Source organism: Cercospora beticola, chromosome 1 (genome assembly GCF_033473495.1).
Source record: "Cercospora beticola chromosome 1, complete sequence".
Classification (NCBI taxonomy): Eukaryota; Fungi; Ascomycota; class Dothideomycetes; order Mycosphaerellales; family Mycosphaerellaceae; genus Cercospora; species Cercospora beticola.
The window spans coordinates 2309528-2326281 of NC_088935.1; the positions used below are offsets into that span (position 1 = coordinate 2309528).

Genomic DNA, 16754 nt, shown 5'->3' on the forward strand with positions numbered 1-16754 from the left:
TCCTCGAATACTACAGTCCATGACAACATCTCAGTCTGCCATTTCTTCGATCTCCATCTGCTCGCCAGATTCAAAGCTTGCTTCATCCAGCTTTCTCTTCTTACTCTCAGCTCTTCCATGCCCTCTGGTCCGCAAAATGCTGCATGCCATATAAGCGGCTTTAGTCTCGGCCTCCTCTCTAGTACTGCAATCGCCAACGTTGGCTATATCCTCTTCACCAACTTTCACAAAGCACTGCCACGACTTCTTGCCATTCTCTCCTTCGTTAGTCTTGCTTGTGTACTTGACTTCGTCTCGATCTGCCAAGATACCCAGCATCTCTTTGGGCGAAACGCACGAGATATTGTCATCGAGAATCCTCCGCATGATCTTCAAAACACCAATGCGTTCGACAAAGGCTTCACATGCATCCAAGCTACCACGGGTGTCGATGAAGATGGCACCGAGAGTAGCCTCGATCAAGTCACAGAAAAACTTGGGTGGCGAGAGCGTCACCAACTCCACCCATGGATAATATTCGTCACCTGTCAGGAGTGCTTGGTTGATCCTTTCTTTTTGCTCTTGATACCTGATAGCCGTAGCGTTCTTGTCCTTGTTGAGCTGAGGCGCAGCGCGTAAGAAGTCATAGAGGTGGACTTCTCTTTGCTGTTCAAGCGTCCGGAATCCTCCAGACTGATCCGAGACGACCTGGAAAGTCTCGTCATAGATGGTGTGCTGCAAGCAGCAGAACCCTAGAAAGTGGCTGTTGACCAAGGCCGCGTGCATTCCATGCAATTGCCAGTGCTTGAGCTTATTTGCATGAGCGAAGAGCTTCGGTGTGACTATCATGTCGAGCACACTGTCTCCCAAGAACTCAAGACGTTCATATGAAACGCCCGTCCGGTTGAATGGGAAAGAGAGATGAGTGGTAGCCTCGACAAGAAGAGCGGGATGCTCAAACGTGTGTCCGATAATTTTCTCGAGTGGTGCAAGATTTGTAATGGAAGTAGTTGGCAGTTCCTTAAGCAGCACTTCAATGCACTGACTCCGGTCGTCCCAGATCTCGTTGGCCAAAAGCGTTTTGATGCAGCAGAACGCCCTCTCAAGGCCACCACTGATATATGCTGCTCCGATCAAGGATTCCACGACGTCTGCTAGAGTCTTGGTTGACATGGGGCGTGTGTCTGGTGCCTGCATGTCACTTGCGTAGGGCGGACGCCACTTGCTTCCCGTAAAAGGTGCAGCAAGTATGTATTGGTCAAGTCCAGAGTCAATCGCTACTTTCGCGAGATTGCTGTTCCGCACAATGCGATCCCTCTCATGCGTGAGGTATGCCTCTGGCCAGTGTTTGTACTGGGCCATTAATTGCAATTCCGTACAGTGTTTGAGGATACAATCACCGAGATATTCCAGACGGTTGTAATCGTAAGGCTCTCGCGCGGCAGGTGAGGTGATCGCTTCCAAAAGTGAACACAGTTCCAAGGTTCCGACTGTCCCTAACTTGTTCTGAGCAAGATCTTGCGCGATCAGAGTTATTTCGAGTTTGCGCAAGATAGACGGCACAAAAGCTGAGAGTAGCGCATATTTGGCTGGAAGTGCATCAATTGTACACTCCGCAGCCTTGCAGATGTTCCTTGCCGTGTGTGCAACGCTATATTCAACGGCGGGATGTAGAAAGTCCTTTCGCTTGGGAAAGGCGGTGAGATTCAGTTCTCTTGTGTCCTGGTTTATGCTGTGCAAAAAGTATGAGCGCCCCTGTTGGGATGCCACGCGCACCAAGCCAGCATCTTCCACCTGAGAAATCGAAACGAGCATGATCTCCGCGCTTCGATTTTGTTCTGGTTGCTTGTCTGCAATGCTTACACTGATGATATCCGCCGAGTGAAAGAGCACAGCGAAGTCGTCTTGGCTGGCCGACATCCGATGGCCATACGCCCTGGCCAAGAGCGTAGCTGTGCAGGCTCTCAGCGTAGTCTGCGCCTCGTCCGATAAGACTTCTCCTTGACTGCAAGCTGTTACCTTGACTTGGTAGGTCTTGTGACTGTTGTAGTAAAGATCGAAAGAATCGATAACGGGTGTCTGGCCGAGTACCCACATAGTCAACTCGACAACAAGTTCGCCTTGTAGCAAAAGCTGGATCTTGGACGAACTCCACTTCGTGCTAGGACTCGCACTGCGCCATGCCTCCCCGAGTGGCGATTTACGCTCCGAGACTTGCAAGATCGAAGGCTGATTGACATGCTCAGTGTCAGGCTCAGGACCGTAGTCCTTGACAAGCGGAAGCAAATTGTCATTAACCAGTCCTCCTCGATGGAGTTTGACATATGCCTCAAATGCAGCGTCTTTGATGGCGTCGTTCTCAGTCTCCCATGCCTTCGAAGAAACTGCATGCCGCATACTCGCGTGGACCGATGTAGGCAGAATTACCTCCGCCTTCCAAAGCTTTGTCTTAGGATCTTCGTGACAGCTGAATTCTGGTCGTAGGTCCACATACTTCGTACCTCCTGAGATACTCACGCTGCAAAAATGATACAAATGTGCTTTGGCATCTGCTGTGGTTAGTAGCGCGCCGGTCGAAGGCACCTCGTATGTTCGCTGGGGCTCAGTAGTTGGGTCTTCGATGACGACAGCTCTTAAGTCGTCCATATACCTTGCCTTCATCTCCGCTTCGAGAGCAGACCACCCTTTGCGGCCCCGGGCGTTCTCTTCTTCGGACACAAATAATACATATTTCGAATTCGCCTTCCTCGCCCGTCCACGACGCTGCACAAACGACACCAAGTTCTTCGGTGCATCGAAGCAGATGACCTAAAGGAAGATCAGAAATGTGGCCGCTGGTTGGAGTATAATACAAACCAAGTTACACGCGGATATGTCTATGCCTTCCTCCAGAACGTTGGTCGCGATCATCAAATTCTTGCGTCCTTCTCGGAATGCCTGGAGGTCATTCTCCTGATCTTTGAGCGCCACCAAGTCTGCGAGTGATAATTTGCGATTTGTGTTTGTTGACGTGCCCACGAAAGCTGCGACTGTGTAGAGCTCGCGCATCGCGGGCATTTGCCGGAGCAATTCTGCGAGAGCAGTGACTTGGACACGTTGCTCGACGAACACGATGCACCGGACCGTGGCATCAGCATGCTGCTGAAGGGTGGCAATGAGCTTGGAGGCTTTGTCGCTGAGCACGATGTCACCTTGAATGGAGAATGAAGCGATTTGTTGCTCGATAGCATCGGTAATCGCCAAGAGATGCGCTCGCTCTTTGTCACTAAGCTCCAGCAGAATCGAGGTTTCGACAGGCTGCGCCTTGAACTTTTGTATGCAGGCAGAGACATACCATTGAGCCATGTCTACTCCGAGCTGGTCCTGGAGTGCGACTGCTCTTGATTCCAGTGCCCGGAGCTGCCGCAGACAGTAAGTGTCGCGCTTCATGAGCACTTTCTCCAGTCTCTCTTGAGCTTTGCCGTCGATGTGCTCCTTCAGCTCTACTACATATGGATCATTCATGATATCGTAGGCTCGAGCAGCGTTCGTCAATGCCGCACAAACATTGCGTGGGTCTGCCTGGTCGTAATGTCCGCAGCCATGAAACACAATCGTCTGAAACTCCGGGGGGTGGACATACTTCTCCAATTCAGCTCGATGCACCTTGGGTGTGACGGCTTTCGAGAAAAGATTTGACTCAATTGTTTCAAGACTGCCAGCCTTTGTGCTCATGACTGGGCTGGCGCTCAGGCCTAATATGTGAGGGACATTCTCGCCCTTGGCCTGCGCTGGTCGATAGAAGTCTTGCATGATCTGGTTCATCGGATGTTTCTTTGTACACCTGTGCGCTATAGAGCGATTTGTGATGAGTTCGGGCGAATTTGGCACACTTTCTCCGACTTACCTTCGTCGAACACGCAAAGAGCAAGTCTCGAAATTTTGACGAAAGCATGGGTCAAGACATCCCGCAAAATGGCTGGCGTTGCGACGACGACTCGGACATTGGTGAAGACTGCATCCCAGAGTTGTTGCGATGTCCACTTCTCTACCTCGTCATTTCCAGTCAGTAGACGAATGCCATAAGCAGGAAGCTCTGTATTCAAGACGTGGTGCTGCTGTTCTGCCAGAGTTCGAGAAGGTGCCAAGAACCAGATGAGCTGAACTGAAGGTCAGAAGACGATGCAAACTGGTGAAGTGGCTGGCTTACATCGTCGCCTGTCATACGCTCCAGCTCAGCACGAATGCGAGCGACGGCGATGTGCGTTTTTCCTGATCCGGTGTCCATGGCGACGATGATGTTCTTCTCGAGGCTCAGCTGCAGCATTTCCTGCTGATAAGATCGCAGCTTGACGGCATGGTCGGGAGGCGCTGCGGGTTGAGGTTCCATTATGAGCTTTGATTGCACTGAAGTGAGATAGCCGTAGTCGCGATGTCAATGTCAGTGGTGAAAGCAAATACCAGACCAACCTGCTCGCGGATCAGGCCTGAGCATTGGACGTCAATGCAAGGCGATCGTGCTGCGTAACGTGAAAGTTGTAGCTACATGCGCCGTTGACGCGCTGGCGACTTCTGCGGTTCGTTCACCTGTGTTGTGTATATAGTCGCCTCGCCTCGCGCTGAGTGACAGTCGGCAGTCATTCGAACGGTCTTGCAGGACGAGGAGGCAGTCAGGCGGAAGTCAGAGGGACGTCGCGAAGGTGGCTGGCATCGGCTCACTTCTTGGCAGCCGTGCCGCTCTCGGCCAAACATAACCTCGTCTGTCCCTCACTCGGATGCCACCGCCTGCACTTGCTACCCCTCGACAATCGCGCGGTTCGGCTGAACATCTGATGAGCGACACTCTGCCTGGAACAAGTAATTCCACCACAGACCGAGATCCCTCAAGATTCGTGTTGAGTCGGCGCCCACTGGAAGCTGCAAACGGCAGGCCGTTCTGCTGGAGGAAGTTCCGCCGCACTTCTCCATCCTTGTCCCGGTCGGATGATATATTTCTATTGATCTTACGCTCTTACGATTGTACGACAAATTGGCGCAGACGCCACAGTGAATCATGGCTACCAGTAGTGCCTCACCAAACTACAACACCACCACTGATGATGAAGCTTTCGGCGAACTGGAGACGGCGTTGCGACGACAGATCAAGGACACGCTACAAGGCGTGGCCACGTCTCACGATAAGCTGGCCTTATCTCATGAGGAACTTGATGGCCGCGTTCAAATCGTAGAACAACGACTACCCAAGAATCTCCGCTTCCGTCTTAAGACGATAGAAGACCACGTCAAGTCACAGGAATCGATAAACAGCAGCCTTCCGAACAACAGAGCCAGCTCGCACTCAGACGCTGCTCTGGCGACAAAGGTGAAGGCGCTCGAAGATGTGAACGCCACACTCGCGGGCAAGCTCTCGTTTATGCAGTCGCAACTGGATCAGCACAAACGAAATCTAGACCGTATCAGCAAGAAGAATACGACCCTTGATGATTCTGACCCTGTCGTACAGGAATTGCTCAAACGACTCTACTTACTGGAGACTCAGCGCAGCGGCAGCAGAAGCACTTTCGAAGCTTGGACCAACGATGAGGTTGCAGAGGAACTGCTTCGGCGTTTGACTGAAGGAGGAGAAGGCATCTCACCGAACCTCTCGGCGCATCTGCACTCACTCACTGCCAGCAAACTCTCAGTCGTAACGGAAGGAGCCAAAGGTGCAGGTCGTCGCAAAAGCTCAGCAACGGATAGCACCAATAGCGAACAACAGAGCTCAACCAGCAGCGACATACCACACAAGCCTCGCAAGCGCTCTGCACCCGCTGCCACAGAGTTATTATCACTTTCCGACCTCTCCAGTATACAAGACTCTGGTCCTGAAGAGTCTGAGCCGCCCTCGAAACGCACTAGGACCACGTCCGCTGCCGCTGTCAGGATCTCTCCGCGCAAGATCTCCAGCATGTTCAAGACTACCAAGTCTACTCCAGCAGAAAATACGAAGTCAGCTTCACAGAACGACGCAGAGGGCGATTACGACATGAGTGAGCTGGCTTTACTCCAGGATGAACCTCGCCGGTCAGGGCGCAAACCTAAACCAGCACGCAACCCACAGTACCTCACCTGGTTAGAAGTTCGCGCTGCAAAGAAGAGGGGGACCTTGGATTAGACATCTCCTGTCGTCCTTTATGGGCAGCAAAGCGGAGCGTGGGCATTGAACTAGAAGTTTTCTATCACACTTTATGAGCGTGTAAGGGGTTCCAGCAATGCTTTTGACGAGTTTACAGCGATGGCGTTGAGGATTGCATTACCATGATTTCGCATTGTCGGCACTTTTTGGTAGGAACAGGATGACAGGCTACGGAGTGATTCCACATGGACAAGCTCAACTACAGCATGTATCGCGCTTGATATTCAGTCTATATCGGTATCGTGAGAGGATTCATCACACTACTCCCTCCATCCACAATCATGTTCGCGCCAGTCACATATGATGAAAACCCACTTGCAAGGAAGCCAGCTACCTTGGCAACCTCGATTGGATTGCCAGCTCTTTCCAGTCCAATGATTTGCTTCTGCGTCTCTTTACTCTGAAGGCTCGACGGTGGCAGTTGGTGTTCCAAGCCGCGCTTGTCCACTTTCTCCAGATCGACGCCAATGTCTACCGTACCTGGCGAGATGCAATTGATCCTCACGCCTGTGCCTTTCAGAGCGGCGACCCCGGCTTTCACGACGCCTAAAGCTGCGTGAGATGCCATAGTGAAGGCTGGGCCCCAGCATCCGCCTGTAGTAGAGGCAATGGAAGATACGACGATTATTGATCCGTACGCTTGGTCTTTTGGTGTGGCATTGGGATAGTTGCCTTTCGGCGTGGTCTTGAGCATTGCTGGTGGTGCATATTTCAGAGCAAAGAAAGGTGCCTGTATCAGGTTAGCTGTGCCCATTTCCAGTCTCACTGGATGGATATTACCATGCTGTTCGCCTCAAACAGACGATGTAAAGCCGCAGGCGTGGTATCCGCAATCGACGCAGGACCAAGCAATCCAGAGGACGTAATGTAGATATCAAGTCTTCCCCAAGAGTTGAGCACGTCGTCAATCAGCCCCAAAGTGTCCTGCTCGTCTGCGAGCTTAAACGGGTATCCAATGACTTTTGTGTTTGGGTGCATCTTGTTCACTTCTTGCTCCAGTGCCCCGATATCATCTTGTGGTGTGGATGAGCAGGCATAGATGCATGCTGCGCCGTGTGCTGCCAATTCTGTCACGATTGCCCTCCCTACTGGCTGCGTCGCGCCTGTTACAATGCAGACGAAGCCATAGAGCTTCCCGTCGGATCGGTAAGGTGAGAAGGAGTCATTCGTGGTATCGAAGTGTCCGTTTACAGAGGCCATGGTTCGTAGTCTCTTGCTCTGTTCGGCGGAGAAGGAGCAACCTTGCGCGAGGTAACGATATGGAGCGGCATACTCAGACCTGCGAGTAAGTGCATTTTGACAATCTCGTCAGGACCGCATCGTATCAGTGATGCAACCTACATTGACCTCCACGGAGAAAGAAGCAGCACTGCTACTGATAAGGATAAGCCTGCATTTGTGTGACCATGCAGCCACAGCAGCTCAGCAACGAGCACTTGCCCGAGTATCTTCTCTGCTCTAGAAGGTTGGATGTAAGAGCAGACAATCGCGTGAAGTTCGCACGTCGCGCTCGTGTTTTCGGCGCCGTTGCTATGGCGGTGAGCAGAAACGTGCCAGTAGCCTTGGTCGCTTTGTCATGCCACGGACGGTCTCCAATGTGCGGCCAGCGGGACACATGTTCTCCAGCCGGTCAACCTTGATGAGAAGCTCGCTAAGATAAACCTTCCCTCTCTTCCCTTTCCTCCACCATGTCCGATTCGTCTGATTTCCAACGAGGACATTCTCGCCATGATACCGCACTGATTCACGGACTGTCGCAGTCGGAAGTCCAGAAGTTGTCCGAGGCGTGCATTGAGGCAAAAGGAAGGGCATATTGTGCGTTCACCCTGCACTGCTTGGCGACTATGATATTCAATACTCATGCTGCGAATTAGGCCCATATTCGCACTTCAGAGTAGGAGCTGCGTTGCTGCTGAAGAGCGGTGAAGTCGTCCTGGGAGCAAATGTCGAAAATGCGTCATATCCCGTTGGCACCTGTGCCGAACGAACGGCAATTGGTACTGCAGTCGTCCAACATGTAAGATAAGCAAACCCGGGTTCTGCTTTCATGACACTGAACGACATTAGGGCGCGAAGCAAGGTGATATCCGAGCAATAGCTGTTGCAACAGACATCAGCCCACCGGCAAGCCCATGCGGCATGTGCCGCCAGTTCATCCGGGAGTTTTGCGAGGTATGTTGAGTAACATATCAGAACATGATCGTGTCCATCTGCTGACAGAAGCGTCTTCATAGACCAGTGTGCCGATTCTCATGTATGACAAGGATGGAAAGTCGACGGTCATGACGCTCGAGCAGCTCCTGCCCATGTCGTTTGGTCCGGAGAAGCTCTTGCCACCGGACCAGCTGGCAAACGGACTTTCACAGTAGCATTGTGATGTCCAGCAGCTTGTTACACGCACGATGCTGTGGAAGGCGAGAACTGCTTGAGAGTGTGACTGGTCGCATTCATGGCTCGGGGAATGCGCAGCATGTAAGCGAGGAGATGCGGAGGGCGGCAAAGGTGAGCACTGCGAAGTCCGCGCAGAGATATACTGTAGGCAGACAGACATCATTGGAAAGTCCACAGTATTCGATATCAGGCAAATGCCTGTGTTATTAGACTTCACTTGTGTTTTCATGTGATCGAGGTGGTGACGTAAGGAAGTGAGGCAAGCCGATCTCGGTTCACGTCCCCAAAAAGTTGTAGAGAGCTTCCACTCATCAGCATCATCAAGCTGCATCAACATGCGCACACAATTGAGAACACGGCTACAAAAGGCCGCTGGCACGGTCGCACTTAGAGGGCAACACGTTGCCCGACAGCCATTCGTATGCAAAACATGCAGAGCCGCCGTCAATGGCACGCAACATCGCTCCTTCGCCGCGTCTCGCCTCCGCTCCAGCGATAACACGACCGAACGACCCATCCCTCAAACACCGCAGACACATTACGACTTCTTCCCGCAGACCTTCCCATCGGGACCTCCTCCCAAAGCCTCCTTCACTCCTGACTTGCGCCAGCTGCGGAAAGAGTTCCTCCAGCTGCAAGCCAAAGCTCATCCAGACCTCGCTCCAGCTGAGCGCAAGTCACATGCCGAAGCGCTGTCCGCAAGGATCAATGAAGCATACAAGACTCTACAGGACCCTTTGCGTCGCGCGCAGTACCTGCTTGCACAACAAGGCATCGATGTGGAAGACGAGAGCGCAAAAATGGATGCTGCAGGCGGCGGAGACGCAGAGCTATTGATGGAAGTCATGGAAGCGAGGGAAGCTGTCGAAGAGGTTGAGAATGAGGAGGATTTAGCGAGTATTCGAGAAGAGAACAACGCGCGCATTGCAGATAGCGTGCAGGTTTTGGAGGATGCGTTTGCAAACGCTGACTTTGACGTTGCGGCGAAAGAGGCTGTGAAGTTGAGGTATTGGATGAATATTGAGGAGAGCATACATGGTTGGGAGAAGGGTGTAGGAGGCGGAGTCAATCACCATTGAGCCACGACTCATGTACAGCCCGTGTTAGCTGGAAAGCAACGAACAATCTGGGCCAAAAATTTGCGGGCCATCAGCACAACAAGCACCTCGAAAATGATCCATCTTGCTAAGTGCACTGGCGATCGGACGAGCAGTCACGGTGTACGCGAAAGACACACCGGAAGCTAACTGTGCCATTATCACATGCGTGGAACGTATACTTCTACGATGCTAGAGGCTGGCAGCGAGGGTTGAGGAGCGTAACGCGAACTGCCGATGCCGAATATTTGCTCTACCGAGTACAGTAATCTACAGAGCTACAACCGTCCTCAGATAGGGCACGATGGTCACGTTCGAGACCAGCCCATAATCCTGCTCGAATGGTACAGGTCCGAGCCACAAGGTCCCACTGGATTTGACCTGTTCGTAAACGGTTCGAAGAACATTTCCCAGGGTGGTGGTAACAACCACTTCGAGCGTGTTGGTGCCATCAACCAGGTATTCACCCAAGTCGGCTCTCGCGTCTGTTGGATCAAGGGGTGGGAGCGATTGTCCATTGATCTCCGCTTTGGCAGTGTTCACGATCGCGCCCAGATTCAAAATTGCACCATCTGCGCTTCCATTCGAAGGCGGCCACTCGAAGGTCGTTGTGTAGATACCACGGCCGGAGACATTGCGAAGGGTCTCGGAGATTGTGCCCCAAGGCTCTAGTCTGGTCACGTTGTACGTGGAATTGGAGAGAGACGGTTTTGTTTGGTCTTCCTCCAGATTTTGTGGAGGCGCCCAGGATTCGACGATCAAGGACCATTCATCGAGCTGGACGGGCGCGGCGGGAATCGGCAATGACAGCATTGTGCCATTGGAAAGGAGCACAGGCTGTGTTGCATTGCCGGCTGCCAGGACTAGGTGCCCAGTTTCATCCGGAGTTGCGCCATAGACCTCTGGTGGCGCAGAGAGCATTCTCGTCCCGGTTGCCACTGTTTCGTTGTGGTGGAAGCCGATTATAGTCGTCTGATTGCCGGCCAGACTGAACTCGATAGTTGTTGTCGTAGCGCTCTGCTGGTAGGCTGGGATGGCCTTCACGTCTCCAGTCCAAGCATCATAATCGTATGGTACACCTGTAGCTTCAAAAGTAATGCTGCCTTTCGAGGCTCCACCACCAAGCTCTGAGTCCCAAGCATCGTTGTAAATATAAACATACGTAACGTTCACGTTTGAGTCTTCGCGCCAATATGTATTCCACACTCGTTCTGAGTGGACCCGCGTGCGAGGTGTGATGCCTAGCTCCTGCAGGGAAGATGCGAGGTTGTCGTACGGAACCACGTGAACATTTCCCAGGCTCACAATAGTAGAGAGTGCTGATCGCACGTATTCGGTGCCGGTCGCATTATACCCGGTCAAATTCTGCGGGATGCCTCCAGAGAAGATGATGGGCAGGCCGGCCTGAGCATAAGCAACAAGATTCTGCACTCCAGAGACAGTAAGCGTATCGTTTCCTCTCAAGATGAGTGCCTTGAAAGCCTGTCGCTCTGGAGCGAACACGCCATCGACCACTTCCGCATCCGGTAGCATGAAATTATCAGGACTCAAGTACTCGTAGCTATACCCAGCATCTTGTAAGTCATTCGGATCATAAACTGAAGGCACGTCGAAGTACTCGTTCCTCTTGAGCCAGAAAGCCAGATCGATCTTGGGTGTTCCAGATTGTGCGATCCATTGAGTCCGAGCAGTCCAATCCATGAATTCTTTCTGGTGGTTCCAGTAAGGCTGCCGTGGACCGTGCATGTTGCTGAAGCGGTAGCTGAAAGTCGTATAGCCTGGCCACGTTGTGTTTGGATAATTGCCGGCGTAGGGCATTCCGTGGTAGATGAAGTTGTTCACACCCCCAACGACAGATCGTTTTGTGTCCCAGATCAATTCCTAAACGTGCAAGGCAGATGATAAGCATATATATCAGATAGCAGACTCCTCTGGAAATCTAGCCATGGTCGAGGGCAAGACCTATGACTTCTAGTAAGTTCACTTACCGGGAGAGTCTGAGAATAGACTTCTTGGCGTTGGGCGCCTAGTTCAGAGGAGATGATGCGCATTCCAGCCACTGAAGAAAGTATCAGCGAGATCAACTGTCGTCTAAGCATGATACTCACAGTTCGCCGGTCCCGAGAATTGACGATACGCATCAATAACATGATCGAAGCCCAAAGATTCGCACTCAGGCGCATTGACAGACGGGATGTTGGCGAGCATATCCATGGGTAGGTTGTAGGATACTTGGGCGGAGAATTGTGACTGCAAAGTCTCCTGCGACCAGTCCCTCAAGATGTCGAGATAGTCACGATTGAGGTCGGTCAAGGTCTGCCAGTAATCGTTCACATACGATTGACCTTGATCATCGCCGTCGGTGTAGAAGCGGTCCGGAGAGGCAAGGGGCCCGTTAGCCTCAGTGTTGAAGGAAAAGATCAAAGGGAGGTACTTGTTCAAGTCGTAGCCGCGATTGGAGCGAAATGAATCCAGCAATCCTGGCGTCCACCAGGCGATAGTGCCTGCTCCAATCTCCATGCTGTCTTCCCAGGCGAAGTTTCCCACTTCTCTGATCAAATCTCGGGTGTCACCATCGAGCAGGTGTTGCTCCCAGAAGTCAGTGATCAGCTTGGCACCCTTGGCTGAGAAGTGATCAACCACTCTGGAGCCATTCTGCACGTAAGTCGTTACTGGCGACTGTGGCACGTTGGTGTTCAAGTCGATGGGCGAGGCTTGCTCCAGATAGGTCGAGCGGGTTTGGTAATACGCGAAGATCTGATATCCAGTACCCTCTACATCGTTGGGCAAGGAGAGTTGCAGACGGCCAGTCGTTGAGTCAACCATTTGCGTGACGTCTGCTAGCGAAGCGTCGGCAAGGATTTGACGGGTGCCATTGTACTGCTGACCCTGCCACGCAGGTGCAGCATACCACGTTGCATTCGTCTTGGAAGTAACAAGCCCGGTCGATGCAGATACCTATATGTCGACGTCAGTCTGGTCTCGTGTTCAGTGACGAAGGGGAAAATGTACAAACTGGCCTGAGCCCCATCCTGGCAGAACACCGTCAAACGTGCCGCCGACTGGAACAGTTGTGTTGAATGGAAGCAATTGCCACATGATGCCCTCGTCGTCTGGCTCGGCAGGAACACCGGCGCCTTGGTTAGGGCCAATGGTGAAGTCCATTATCAATCCTAAACTTTTCGTTGCTCGAAGAGCGGCATCCGTCAAGTTCTTCCATGCTGGAGTGCCCCATCCGTATTGTGTCCAGTCGACAGGCACTGGGCCGCCTTCTTCGATCTGCTGCGGGTAATTGCCATATAAGTAGTAGCCAAGCAGCTCAACTCCTCCCATACCGACATCTTTCACTTTGCGCAAGTCATCAGCCACGATGTCCAGATCCACCGAGGCATCTGGAATCCAATATCTGAAGCGAGGCCGGACGTTGGATGAAGGATCTTCAAAGGTCCCGTAATCGACAGAGGAACCAGTCTGATCATCAGTGTTCAACGCATGTCCTATGACTGACCACGACAAAGATGTTGTGACAAGCTTCAGGAGCCGGTTTGGTGCCATGGCGGATTGACAAGAAATGGCTTGGCCAGCTTGATTTCGACATTCTTACACGACGGACACATTTATAGGCCATACACGAGATTCGGCGCAGTGATGACCAGGCTCGCTGCTAGTGCTCTCCGTCGAATGCGGAGGGCCATGCGGGGATTGCGGGATGAAAGGCCATGATGTGGAGCCGTTCTCATGTTGCAGGCTCCAAAGGCAGATCATCAGGGCACACATGACGATAGTTACCCTCTTCATACGAGCCTTCATGGAGAGCTCGGCATTTCGGAGCGAAGATGGCCCTAGCCGCAAAATGCTGAAGGCGTGTCCTGCATCACCACTGAATTCCTTCGAATGGGAGGGAAGCGAGCAATGCGTTAGAACGTGTGAACGGATGAAATGGTCGCGAAGTGCGTGATTTCCGGTCTATACGTTGTGCTCGTTCGCTGATTGCAGTGTGGTATGCCCGACAGCATCTCCTTCATACTCACGCGGGTCGTGACATGGCGGCCTGCTATCGCGTGTAGCATTCCTGCCATTATAAAAAGCCTGGACATCCGTGGATGCGACAACCATGATGACAATCGTAGTAACCAGGATGAAATCGATGATGTCGTGTGTTCGATCTCCGAAATGGGTGCGGCGTGGTTATCTGTGCTACGTGTGTTGTCAGTGGTATACATTCGTGATTGCGCTGCGACGATGCTGAGAGCCGAGGCCAGGCAGCCACAAGTGTCTCGGGAAGGAGTGGCCCGTCATCTCGTACTCACGGCAACGTTGTCTGAGGGAGCGACTGCACCTCTTGAACAGCAACCATCGTCCGCAGAAGGTGTTCCCATCCAAGAGGCCTGAAAACGGAATACTCCCACCAGCTCGCCATGGCCGCCGAAGAGCTCCGATGGCAGCGTCTTCGCGCCGAACGGAGCCGCTGCCCAGGTCGAGACAGCGCCGCGCGTGTACGCGCCTGCCACGCCAGCTGTGCGACGCGTTGATGGAGCCACGACCCCGAACGAATGTGGAGAGCGGGAGTGTTTGTATACAATCACCACACTACGCGCAATGCCGTGCATCGGGGTGTGGGCTGTCAAGGAAGATGCCGCTCACGCGACGAGACACGGCAGACGCAGGCACCGCAGGCTCCTGAAGGCTGCGTCTCGCCGTGGTAACCAAGATCCACAGCCACCTGTATTATGCTGCTTGCCATCCGGCTTCAGCTATTCTGAGAGCTCTCGTCGATGCTCAATATTTGGCGCTCATCTCACCACGACCATTCCGCGACTCCCGGCCACCAATGCGTAAAGCCGGCGTGAGAGCTTTACTGACTGGACACCTTCGACAAGGCCGCTTCGAGATCAGAAGAATGCAATGTCTTTAATAAGTACAAATGACACCTTCAGAAGCCTCTCCGTGGCACTCCTCAGTCTCGCCATGATCGCGAGAGAAATTGCTTGACCTTCGTGGAAGAGATCTTCGCTTCGTGCGCCTTGGACACGTCTGATGAGCACAGCCCGAAATCACAACGCACTTTAGCTCGCACCAGGCCTCAATTTGCGACATATTGGCCAAGTACGGCATCTTGGCGAGCGACATGAAGCCCTGCGACTACAATGGTTGCTGAGGAGATCAGCGCTGTGCTGCCGGAATACAATGCGCCATCGGGAGCGAAGATGCTGTTATGTGGTAGGGCTCTGTGTGATTCGTGCTCTGCCATCCCGTTCAACGTGCCACAGCAGGCTAAAAGGCCGGTCGCGAATCACCCAACGTTGGGACGGCATTGCGTGGCAGGCGAAAGGCCTCGAATCAAGTTCTTGGGTTGTGGGTTACTATACGCAACCCCTGTGGGCTAAGCATAGATCCGGCCCACTCCTCCACGCCGGACGCCAACCGATCGCCTTACGACGTGAGGCTTTCACTTGTGCGCCGGAACAGACTGGCGAGCGCCGTCCAGAAAGCGCTGGAATGCGTACGCGTTGCGTCGCGACAAGGCGCGATCGCTGACGATCAGAGAATGTGAGAGAAGCTTGCATGTGCTTGAGAGTCGTCGCGGAAAGCCAAAAAGCGTCGATGTTTTCCTGTTCCTGAAAGCACGGCAGAGTCGCGGCTACGCGAACATGATGCCGGAGCGCCACATTGACCCACTTTGTTTCAAGCTAGCCGTTCTCCTGGCGTCGCACGTCTCGAACATGCTGCTGCTAACCACGCACAAAAGCACGACTCTTCCATTCCAACGACAACCACCTTCACTTACAACTCTCATCCTTCGTTCGCTGCATTTGCACACTCACAGTCGCTATAAGCACCAGCTTTCTCTCTCCAATACACCACTTCTCACGGACGACTTAATCACGTAATCACCAACAACTCAACAACATCAAAATGCGTTACTCCGTCATCGCCGTTCTCGCCGCCGCTGGCACCACCTTCGCATCGGTCGACGATGGAAGCAACTTCAACGACGATACCCAGCCGAGCGGCTACGTTGTTTCGCAGATCGCAGATGGTCAGATTCAGTGAGACTCACAACCTAACCTGTGCTTCGACCGCGCCGATGTACTGACGATTACTCAGAGCTCCTACCGCCCCAGTCGCCTACACTCCAGCAGTGAGCAGCGCCGAGGCCACCGCTCCAGCTGGCTACGGCATCCCATCCGCAGAGACTACCCCAGTCGCCGCCACATCTGAGGCCCCAGCACCACCAGCTTACTCTTCGGAGGCTGCTCCAGTCGAGTCCTCTGCTCCAGCTGGCTACGGCTCGTCGTCTTCGGTCATTGTCCCAGTCCCAGCAACCTCCGTCGAAGCTACCACTCCTGTCGTGGCTACCACTCCAGCTGCATACACTCCACCAGTCGAGAGCGCCCCATACCCCGTCGCCGGCGGAAACAGCACTCTCCTCACTGCCACCTCGGCCGCAACCATCACATCCGTTGTTGGCGCTTCATCAACAGAGGCCGGTGCTGTCGGTGGTGGTGCTTCGACCTCCTCTCCAGCCACTGCCACTGGTGCTGCCAGCGCACTCCAGGTCAGCGGTGGTGTCGCCGCTCTCTTCGGTGCCGTCGTTGCTTTCCTCGCATAGAGGACTCACTGCTGCGACGATGGATCAAAAGCACTTTGTAACTTACAATCACCATTGAATTGAAAGCGTGGAGGCCTAAATCAGGAGGCACTCGAGTACATTTGAAAGTTTTGGGCACGGCGCATCAGGGCTGGTCGCCCATGGGATGGTAATGACCTGCATCGTGTCTTTCCCTAGCGTATAGATACCACAGAGAACATACAGTCGATGATGACAATGAAAGGCGAAAGACCATTTGATGAATTTCACTATTCGCGTTTCAGGTTGTGAGAAATGTGGTGATGGATCGGCACCTCCACGTCACGCATGTTTCATCCAGATCAGGGTCAATTTCGTTGTATCTGAGCGACACAAAGGGACTGGCTGCCATCGTGCCGCAGATTTATTGGTCTCCTTCACTGCTCGTTGGTGGTGTCCTGTTCGACAATGTTTTCATCGTACTGGATGGCGCCTCACGTATGAGAGCTTGAAATGAGCTTGCTCGTTGGGATATCCGATATCATAGGCTCAGTTCTGATAC

At 53.0% G+C, this 16754-nt stretch overlaps 7 protein-coding genes across 7 annotated transcripts; 4 read left to right on the plus strand and 3 right to left on the minus strand.

The window, feature by feature from the left end:
* Positions 1 to 30: 30 nt before the first annotated feature.
* Positions 31 to 4348, minus strand: RHO25_000890 (uncharacterized protein; the record flags this gene model as incomplete). Its single annotated transcript, XM_023593498.1, has 4 exons — positions 31 to 2787; positions 2836 to 3809; positions 3866 to 4118; positions 4169 to 4348. 4 exons carry the CDS (start codon positions 4346 to 4348, stop codon positions 31 to 33), a joined length of 4164 nt encoding a protein of 1387 aa, XP_023460000.1.
* Positions 4349 to 5011: 663 nt separating this feature from the next.
* RHO25_000891 (uncharacterized protein) lies at positions 5012 to 6112 on the plus strand (the record flags this gene model as incomplete). The annotated part of the gene is made up of 1 exon (XM_023593499.2): positions 5012 to 6112. One exon carries the CDS (start codon positions 5012 to 5014, stop codon positions 6110 to 6112), a length of 1101 nt encoding a protein of 366 aa, XP_023460001.1.
* A 250-nt stretch (positions 6113 to 6362) lies between these two features.
* RHO25_000892 (uncharacterized protein) lies at positions 6363 to 7333 on the minus strand (the record flags this gene model as incomplete). The annotated part of the gene is made up of 2 exons (XM_023593500.2): positions 6363 to 6863; positions 6914 to 7333. 2 exons carry the CDS (start codon positions 7331 to 7333, stop codon positions 6363 to 6365), a joined length of 921 nt encoding a protein of 306 aa, XP_023460004.1.
* Positions 7334 to 7821: 488 nt separating this feature from the next.
* RHO25_000893 (uncharacterized protein) lies at positions 7822 to 8502 on the plus strand (the record flags this gene model as incomplete). The annotated part of the gene is made up of 4 exons (XM_023593501.2): positions 7822 to 7948; positions 8008 to 8150; positions 8201 to 8305; positions 8368 to 8502. 4 exons carry the CDS (start codon positions 7822 to 7824, stop codon positions 8500 to 8502), a joined length of 510 nt encoding a protein of 169 aa, XP_023460005.1.
* A 357-nt stretch (positions 8503 to 8859) lies between these two features.
* Positions 8860 to 9603, plus strand: RHO25_000894 (uncharacterized protein; the record flags this gene model as incomplete). The annotated part of the gene is made up of 1 exon (XM_023593502.2): positions 8860 to 9603. The coding sequence occupies one exon, from the start codon at positions 8860 to 8862 to the stop codon at positions 9601 to 9603; it is 744 nt and encodes a 247-aa protein (XP_023458726.1).
* A 288-nt stretch (positions 9604 to 9891) lies between these two features.
* RHO25_000895 (uncharacterized protein) lies at positions 9892 to 13176 on the minus strand (the record flags this gene model as incomplete). Its single annotated transcript, XM_023593503.1, has 4 exons — positions 9892 to 11502; positions 11610 to 11680; positions 11730 to 12579; positions 12634 to 13176. 4 exons carry the CDS (start codon positions 13174 to 13176, stop codon positions 9892 to 9894), a joined length of 3075 nt encoding a protein of 1024 aa, XP_023458725.1.
* Positions 13177 to 15537: 2361 nt separating this feature from the next.
* RHO25_000896 (uncharacterized protein) lies at positions 15538 to 16234 on the plus strand (the record flags this gene model as incomplete). Its single annotated transcript, XM_023593504.2, has 2 exons — positions 15538 to 15671; positions 15730 to 16234. 2 exons carry the CDS (start codon positions 15538 to 15540, stop codon positions 16232 to 16234), a joined length of 639 nt encoding a protein of 212 aa, XP_023458724.1.
* Positions 16235 to 16754: the final 520 nt, after the last annotated feature.